Source organism: Pygoscelis adeliae, unplaced genomic scaffold (assembly GCF_000699105.1).
Source record: "Pygoscelis adeliae isolate BGI_AS28 unplaced genomic scaffold, ASM69910v1 Scaffold166, whole genome shotgun sequence".
In the NCBI taxonomy this organism is placed as follows: Eukaryota; Metazoa; Chordata; class Aves; order Sphenisciformes; family Spheniscidae; genus Pygoscelis; species Pygoscelis adeliae.
This window is the reverse complement of record NW_008825156.1, coordinates 1,676,638-1,685,456: the sequence shown is the minus strand read 5'-3', so window position 1 is coordinate 1,685,456 and position 8,819 is coordinate 1,676,638. Positions and strand designations below refer to the sequence as shown.

Here is an 8,819-nt window from a genome sequence, read left to right as displayed (position 1 = left end):
CCCGCTCCCGAAGCAGGAACATCGTGTGCATGTGTATGTTGGATGCCAGAGGAGAAAAAGGAGGGAGGATTGGTTGTGGAGGGGGGAAAAAAAAAGGGGGGAAAAAAAAGGAAAAGCAAAAAGAAATCCCAGCCTTCAGACTCCAGAGGGCTGGCTGGGAGAGGCAGCAGCTGAAAGAAATGCTCTGCTGTTATTAGTGCATGGAAATTACAGCTGCCAGAAGGAATCCAGGCCGATGCGTTGCTGAATATAACTTTAAAAAGACAGCCAGCATCAAATCATGGGCGTCAGAAAGCCAGCGCGGTGGTGGGACCCGTGGTCCATTCCCCGTTGCCTTCTAAATAGCAAAGGCCGAGGACAAAGACAAAAACAAAAAAGGGTGGAAGAACAACAGATGCCCAAGAGCTGGGAGGGGAGGAGTCAGCCCCCGCGTTCCAGGTTCCCCAGGTTTTGGGAGAAATGTGTTAACTAGGGAGACATCAGTTGTTGGCCCCCAGAAGGAAGGAGATGTTTGGTCTGGTTGCCGGAGAGAGTTTAACTTCTTAAGCGTTCCCCTTTCTCTTTTTAAAATCGAAAATCTACAAAGTGGAAATGCTGTAAATACAGCTCTGGGTGTGAGGTAGGAGAGGGGAGACAGCAAGAGAGGAAAACCCACTGATATTTACAGCAGGAGCATCTACTGTAACCAGGCACAGCCAGGGAGAGGGCTCAGGCACGCCGTTTCATGGGCAAGCAGGGAAAACCAAAGGAAAACCCTTTCCAGAACGTAATTTCAGCTGCAGGTGTGAACAGGACATTGGATCAGATGGGTCTGCAGCCCCAGCCCCGGCAGCTTGCACTCCAAGCCCCTGCCTGGCAGCCAGCCCCTCCTGCAAGCTGTTCCCCCTTGTCTGTAATGGATTGTTGGAGAATAGGGCAAAAATAGGGGTTTTCATATTCCAGCAAGCCAGCATGCTGTCAAATTAATAAAAATCATGCTAAGCTTAACCATAACACACAGAGGCTCCACCTGTCCCTCCTGGAGAACATGAGTCACGAGCTCGCCGAGCCACTCCGTCAGCTACTTTTACATCCCTTTGGATAGGAAATGAGACACGATTCCAAGAAGTCCCCCCTCTTCCCAAACGTGCTCCAGGGGAGACCGCAGAGGATAACGGCACTGGAGAAAACTTGTTATGCCATGACACGTCTTTCTGCACTTTTAGCCGCCGTGACTTTGGATTCTGCAGTTGGGCCACAGCCAACATTTAATGAACGCTTTGATTGGCATGGCAGGGGATATTTTGGGGAGTATGGGGGAAGCAGGACATATTTTTAGTCAAACCTCTTTGCTGCTTACCCAGAGCTTTCCACCCTGCTTTTGGGCATGCTGCGGCCCACCCTGGGGCATGACGCCCACGCAGCGATGCCAGCATCCCCAGACCTACTTACCGACATAGAAGGTGTTGGGGGCCTGCTTGTCCCCCAGCTGCAGGTAGAGAATATTTGTTGTCTGCGAGTCATGCCGGAGCCACAGGGCCACTCCCAGGATGATGCCTCCAGCCAGCTGGGGAGAAAGCAGAGGGAAGCAGGCGTTACTCACTGCTCCAGCTGCCCTGGACCCCACGTGGCAGTTTTCAGGTGGGAGCAGAAGGCTTGCTTTTCATCTTTCCGCAAACTCTTATTTACTCCTTTCATGTACAAGAACATCCTTCCTAACCACCATCCCACCCCTGCAACGTGCTTTGTGCCCCATACCATGAGCCACACAATCTTCCCTGCTTTATAAGAAGACCCCTCATCCTGGGGATGCGCAAAGCCCTTTCCAGTTCCTGCAGGTGATTCCTTTCCTAAGAGCTATTTTATTACTCTATTATGGAAGGCTCAGCCTTACCCAAGAAGCATGAGATGTGTGACTGAGGCTTTTAGGAGAGCTTTTCAAGAAGTTAGGATCAGCCCCAATTACTCCCTTTTCCCAACGGGCTGTTTTCACCCCATTTCATTTCTCTGTGATATACAAACAGGGTTTTGGGTTTTGTTTGATCTGCTGAGAACTGGGTAGGAAGGATGAGGAGACTGTGGCTCAAACAGTGGAGGGACTGTCAGTTTTTCCCTCTGCCCCCAGACCCCCATCCAGGGTCAAGCTTCCAGCCTGAGCAGACCTAGTGGGACCGAGCTTTCTGGACCCCCAAAAGCTGCTCTGCCTCGGGCGAGACTTGTCCAACCAGCACAACACCGAAAGGCAGTAAAACTGCTAGTAATGCAGAGCAAGAGCAGAGACGTCGTGGCTTTGAACTGCCGCTGCACCCACTCGCAGGGGATCCAAAATGCCTCCAACCCCCCCAAAACACACTCTTCACGATGTCCACATCTTGACATTTAGCACAGTGTTTAGGAGCACACAGATGACTAAGAAACCACACTCAATGGGACTTGGTAACATTTCCAGCAGCATCTTTGCGTTATATCCGATTACTCCCCTCCCCATGGGTCTCAGGGATGTCCCACATCAGGAGGGGACAGACAAGGATTCACACCAGCTGCCCTTGTAGCATCACTTTGATTAATATCTAGTCTTCTTCTAAGGTGTCCCATGAGCACGGGAACCCCTGTGACGATCACTTCCACTGCTCAGTTCACTGCCTGTTTAATTTCATAATGTGATAGAAAAAGAGAAACCGTAACGCAGGTCCCCGTGGGTGGGCTGTGAGCTGGGACCGCGCTCTCCCACTCCTCCGGCACGTATGGCTTTCCTTAATGTCCTAATACAGGGACTGAAGCAGAGCAAAGCCTTGGTTCAGGCCAAGGCACAACCACACCGCTTTTGGAGGCTACCATGAAGATGCTCAACAGAGCTCAACAGCTCTGTGAGCCAACAAGGCTGAAACCGCTGCCTTGCCCGCGCTGTTGTCCGGCAGAAGAACAGAGTACTCGCACACACACGTGTGCATGCAGACATTCATGACGGAGCCCCCATGGGAAGGATAAAAACATGCTTCAAACATGGGAGATGTTCAGCATATGGAGCATCAACCCAGCTTACCACAGGAATATTTATGTCCAAATAATGGGAAGTTTTATGGCTGAATTCCTCACTGTTTTCTCTTCCAGGGAGGGGTGCGGAATGGCAGTGGAGGACGGGAGCAGACTGGGGCACTGCAGCGGGGAAGGTGTCACTGAGAAGAACTTGAGCCAGAGCATTTCCAGCAGGACTCACTGTGTTCTCCATGACACCCCCCCCTTCCATTTAAAACCATGAGAGAGGAAAATAAAATCCACACATGTAAAAAAAAAACCAAACCCTTAAGAATTCAATATAATTTCTGTGAAAGGCTGGAAGAACCTGTTCACACACCAATTTAATTTTGAGTGTCCTAAATCCTTGAAGCCATTCATCTTAAAAAAGGGAAGATAACTACCAAATAGGACAGAAGCGGAAACACGATTTTTTTCAAAAGGGTCTGAGTCAAGTCGGCTACAGGCATGAGAGGCACCATGAAGGTCACATTAAAAAAAAGAGAGAGTTTGTTCAGTAAAAGTGCAAAGTCACTGGTTGTGCAAGCGCAGCAGAGCCTCAGTGAACACACGAGGACTGGGATCTGCAAGACAGGCTGTCGGTGGGAGTCTGGCTTTGCCCCTCGGGAGGTCAGCTGGTGGTTTTCCTCCTTGCTCATTTCTGCAAATCCCAGCCAAGAGATTTTTACAGGCATGCCATCAAAGTTGGGGCAAAACCACACAATCTGTGCAAAACTCGCAGGGCAAGCTGACCTCAGGGCTTTTCCACTTACCAGAGGAAGAAAATCCCCACCAGCTCCCTGGAGAGGGTGGGAAGATTTTACAAGCCTTTTCACAATTTGTCACCAAAATAATCAGCTTTTAACACTTCTCCCACAGAAACCAATGCAACTTCCCTGCCGGCACGGTCCCTCATCCCTCTCACACTTGGGAGAGCCCAAGGTTCTCCAGACACTGGCTATGCAGAAAAGTCACGAAAGCTGGTCCGTGCTCAAATCCAGCTCCAAATAAGGCAGCTCGTGGCTTTGCAGAAAGTTACCCAAATCCAGCCTGGCATGGCTTGTTCATTGTCTGAGGGCATAATGAAGCCCGTGTTTATCCTCTTGGGAGAAGGAGAATGTCCCCAAATTAATCACTGCCACTCCTAAAGTAAAGGTCTCTCGGTGGCTCCCAGGGGAGAAGAGACCCTGAGGAAGATTGGTGTTTCTGTGCTGGCTGGGAGAGGTGAAGAAAAGACTGCAGCCCTTTCTGGTTTGGTTTTCCCTCTGCAAGGAAACATTGCTCTGCCCTGGCACACCGCCCACTGCACTCAGCAGTACCCACCCCAACACCCCCTTGCCACCCACGGCAAGGCTGGGGTGACACCAGTGCGAGGAGCAGCATCTGCTTTCCAATCAAATTTGCCCCAAAACACCCAACACAGAACCGAAAGCAGGCTGCAGGCTATCCTCAAAATATTTCTTAATCATTTGGGAGCATCAGCTGAAGGGATAGAGCCTCTTCTGACTCATCAAACCCACCCCAGCGGCGAGGTCTGCCTATGGCAGCCAGCTGAACCATCTCCAGATGTTCCCGGTTTCAGCCCGAATGCGCTCCAGGAACACCCCACGTCTGTCCCTTCCGCACCGCCTGACTCCATTTGCTTTTTTTAACAGAGCACAGAGGACCTCTGAATGGAAGTTTTAATCCAACAGCAGCTGGATTTCTTAAGAGAAAGCAACGTTCACTTACTAATGAAAACAGGGTTTAGGCTATGATGAGTAACTTTTTCCATGAAAACCATACATCCTTCCACCACCAAGAAGCACAGAACATAATTAAGACATCTTTCTTCCCAAAGGAAAGACAAGAGGGAGAAAACCTCATCGGCTCGCCACAGTAACCCTGCCTTCCACTGCACCTTGCTTGGAATAATCTCATTTTTAACACAACAACTTGTCCCAGACATAAGCTTGGTATTTTCTTCCCTCCCCATCCTACAATCACTGCTGTTTGCCGACACAAGAGCAAGAAGAGCTCCAACCACCGATGGCAGCGTCACGCTGGTCTCCAGGCTGTGTATCCTCATGCATTAAATATCCCTTTTTTTCCCCCCTGTAGGTATCCACGATCTCGTGCAGGTAACTTCATTGCTCTGTGCTTGCCCGGCTAGCCAGACAGTAATGTCTCAGAGGCTGGGGCCATCACTCGTTGCAGATATACCCCGAGTGCAGTACAGCTCTCCATTTAAATTTTTGGGGACTGCTTTAATGAAAGCAGTAATCTAAAAGCTGCAACTTCATCAACGCCAGCACTGCATCACTCTTAGATCTGCTTTCCACAAGCTGACCTCCCCAGCCAGCCCTTCACCTGCCAGCATGAAGGTGCTTGCAGAGGTGGATGCCACTGAAACAAGCAACTGCTCAGATGCCAACTTGGAGCATCCAGATTATTTTCCAGCATTTTAAGTGCTACTAGCTTTCTCAGCTACTTCTACAACCTTGCACTTTCCTTTGCTCTGGAGTGTTTTAAGTTCTCATTTTGCTGCCTTCCTCTGCCTGCACTTTTGTATGCCTTTGTTTAAATTAAAAGAAAAAATAAAATCCCACAGACATACCCCCCCAAATCCCAAAAGAAAACAACCCCTCGATGAAAATAACACCTCCTCCATCTTCCCTGCCCCTTCAAATATCCACCGCGAGCCTAGAGGGGCACCCAGTCCACAGTACAGGATCCCCATCGCATCACTAGTGCTGCCCAGGATGGGGCTGACCCTGGAGATGGCGCCCCAAGCAGCCTGCCGGCACAGCAGAGGCGGCGCAGCATGCTCCAGCGTTTCCTCTTTACCGCTATTTTCCAGCTTCCAGAGATTTATTGCTTCTTCCACAGACAGCCAGACTTTTCCAGCTGGATCCTGCCTGCCCAAGGCTTGCTTTTCGCAGGGACGCCATTCCCGCTTGGCACGACGGGGGAAAGCCCCCATCAGATGCTGCTTAGGGGAGGGAAAAGGCAGCTTCCCAGCCCCCTGAGAGGTAACAGGGTGGTACCCCACATGATGAGGTATCACCGTCCGAACATCACGATGATGGCAGGTGTGCAGCCCTGGTTTGCTGCCCCATCCACTGTGCACAGTGGGGCTCCCTCCTGAACTGAGCCTCACCAACCGATATGCCATTCACCCTAAAATTTCCCAGATCCAGCTGTGGGGCAAGGGAACAAGCCTGTCTTTCATGGCTTAGTCACTCCCTCTCTCCACAAGAAATTCCCATGATTTAGGGGTGCAAGAAATGGCCCTGTTCCCCTCCTTAATGCAGGGCATCCCGTATCCGAGCAGCCCCCACCTTTGCCTGCTGCTCCCCAGACACTCGTGCATGCCAGGACATGCATCACGCCCCTGGTCCCTTCCGCTGCCCCCAGCCCTCTTCCTCCTGCTCCCTTCCGCCCGCCCCTCTCCAAAATAGGTTTCCTGGCGGGGAGGAGGAGGAGAAGGAGGAGGAGGAAGATGTCCTGGCTATAGGGGGGGCTTGCCAGGCATGTCAAAGCAAAGCAGACATCCTGCAGCTCAAGCCGGCGGAGGAGGGAAACGGAGGTGCCAGCAGTTTCACAATGCCATATTTTTAGCAGCGTCGCTTCCCACAGCCACGGCCCCCGGCTGCCCCTGCCACTGGGACGCTGCTTCCCAACCCGCCTGAGCCCCAGGGCCGGGAGAAGCTCCTGCCTTGCCACAAAAACGCCGGTGGCAGAGCCCGCGCTGTGGTGTCTGTGAAATACCACAGTTACTTACAAGAAGCAGGATGGTGCCAAGAAAGCTTAATGGATTTTAGCTGGTTTATGATTCAGGTAGACGATTAGAGATTTTTAACAGGTTTTCAGGCTGCACAGGCTTGCGGCTTCCCTTACACCACCTGGAAGCTGAGCCCTTTGCGGGGGCGGCACCCGGACTCCACTCGGGGAACCCAACCAGGGCTTCCCACAGCTCCTCTCCAGCACAACCTGCAAAGCAGCCGGGATGGAGTAAAACTGAATCCCCCTCCTTTTAGGCATGGGGAACTGGGGCGCAGAAGGACCAAGGCTGAAGCATCGTGCCACGCAAGAAGCCCCTTGCATGGCCAGGAATTAATTGCTAATTTGAGGTTGAGTGCTTTGATCCCAGGTCACTTGGAGGTCTCTAGGTGGAGCAGCAGATATCATATTCTCCAATATGTGCAGTGTAAATAATGAAACACCATTTTGTCACCTCACCTAGCATAAGTAGGGAAAAAACTGAGGAGCTAGAGATTCATAACTTGATGGAAATTACCTTTGGAAGGGCAACACAAGCTTTTGCAAGATGTGTGCTAGGACCTTACAGGTTTTCACTACCACCTCGAGGACCGAGACAAGCAGGAGAGGAGCACATGACCGTTGGTGGCAGGCGCACACGTACAGGCAGCGCCAAGCCTGCCTGCACCCTGCCCCTTGCTTCCTGGAAAGCAGAAGTTGAATTTCTTTCCTACTGCAAATAGATGTGCCCTGTGGAAGTGCTGAAAGGGCTCGGGGTGCAGCAGTGGGCTGAGAGCTAAACGGCAGCCCATGAACCTGGGAACTTTGGTTTGATGCTGCGATGGTCTTCATGTTACGATGGTGGGACTTCACGCCAAAAATTCACTTGAAATTGTAAGGTGAGAAGCACTACAGGTCACCCCCGCGCTGCTTGTCGGGGTGGGCTGTGGGATGCCCTGGAGCACCAACACGTCAGGATCCCTGCAAGACTTTTTTGGGGGGTGTAAGCAGGGGAAGTGACTTAAATCAGACAAATGCGGTTGCAGTTTGACAGCCGCACAACATAAAAGCTTCTCTGCCAACCTCGGCACAGGCACTTGCAAACCGCAGCAACAGATAGGACTCTTCTTGCAAAGCGCAGGCGAGGTCTTTCCGCTGCCTTCCACAGCGATCATGCTCAGCGGCCACCAAAGGTCAGGCTGAAAGCTTGCAGGCAAGGCCTGCCCAGGAATTGCAGAAAGGGAGTTTGCAAGGAGCCTGGTGTTCTGCAGGCAGGAGGAGGAAGGCAGCCTGTGCTCCGTGCCCAGCAGCGCAGCCACCACCACCTTCTAGCAGCAGCTATTAATAGAGCTGCTGGCCAGGGTGAAATTCTCTGCTGGTGCCTATAGTTACCAGCCCCACAACACTGCAGGGCTTTTCAAAACAAGGTCCAGGGGAACACTCACGAGGAGCAGCACACCAGAGGCCAAATAAAGCTTGATGGACGGGAGGAAAGCGGGAATCTGGCACCAAAATCCAGGAGTGGGGTCCTCCGACGGGGAGCACTGAGCCCGCAGGCTGCTCCCTGCCTGCCACAGTCTGATCCCCACTGCGGACAGAAGTATCACTGCACATTTACATCTACCAGCAGGGTTTAATCACCCTCAGCAGAAAGGAAAACAACTTCAGATATTGCTTTAAAATTAATTTGGCCCCATACGTAAGCATTTAACTACAATGGTAATACAACTGCCTTCCCTTTTCAATAGTACAGTGAAAGGCACTTGCACAGCACAGGATCAAAGTGTTTCTCAAGGCATCATATGTGGGTTAATGCTCTTGCAGGAGATAAGCATTACAGTGGTTGACAGAAGAATAACCTCAGGAACAGAGCAATCCCCCCTCCAGCCACCAGCGACGCTCCCTCCTTGCAACTGCAGCCGCAGCCCATTAACTGAAATTGGGTACCCCCACGGGGCAGGGCACCGGTCTCTTCAAAAGACCTGCTTAAATAACCTTCGGCATGCAGAGACTTCAGAAGAGGTTTCGTAGGTGATGGTAGGATTGTGTTCGCTTGACAGGGAGCCCAGAAACACATCCCAGAG

The 8,819-nt window shown here is 51.6% G+C and overlaps 1 protein-coding gene across 1 annotated transcript in view; it reads right to left on the bottom strand.

Moving 5' to 3' along the window:
• CD81 (CD81 molecule) overlaps positions 1-8,819 on the bottom strand; it is a 37,024-nt gene that overhangs the window by 22,533 nt on the left and 5,672 nt on the right. Inside the window, exon 2 of the mRNA XM_009328597.1 lies at positions 1,432-1,546. Within this exon, the coding sequence (XP_009326872.1) occupies positions 1,432-1,546 (115 nt within the window). The remainder of the gene's footprint in view (positions 1-1,431; positions 1,547-8,819) is intronic.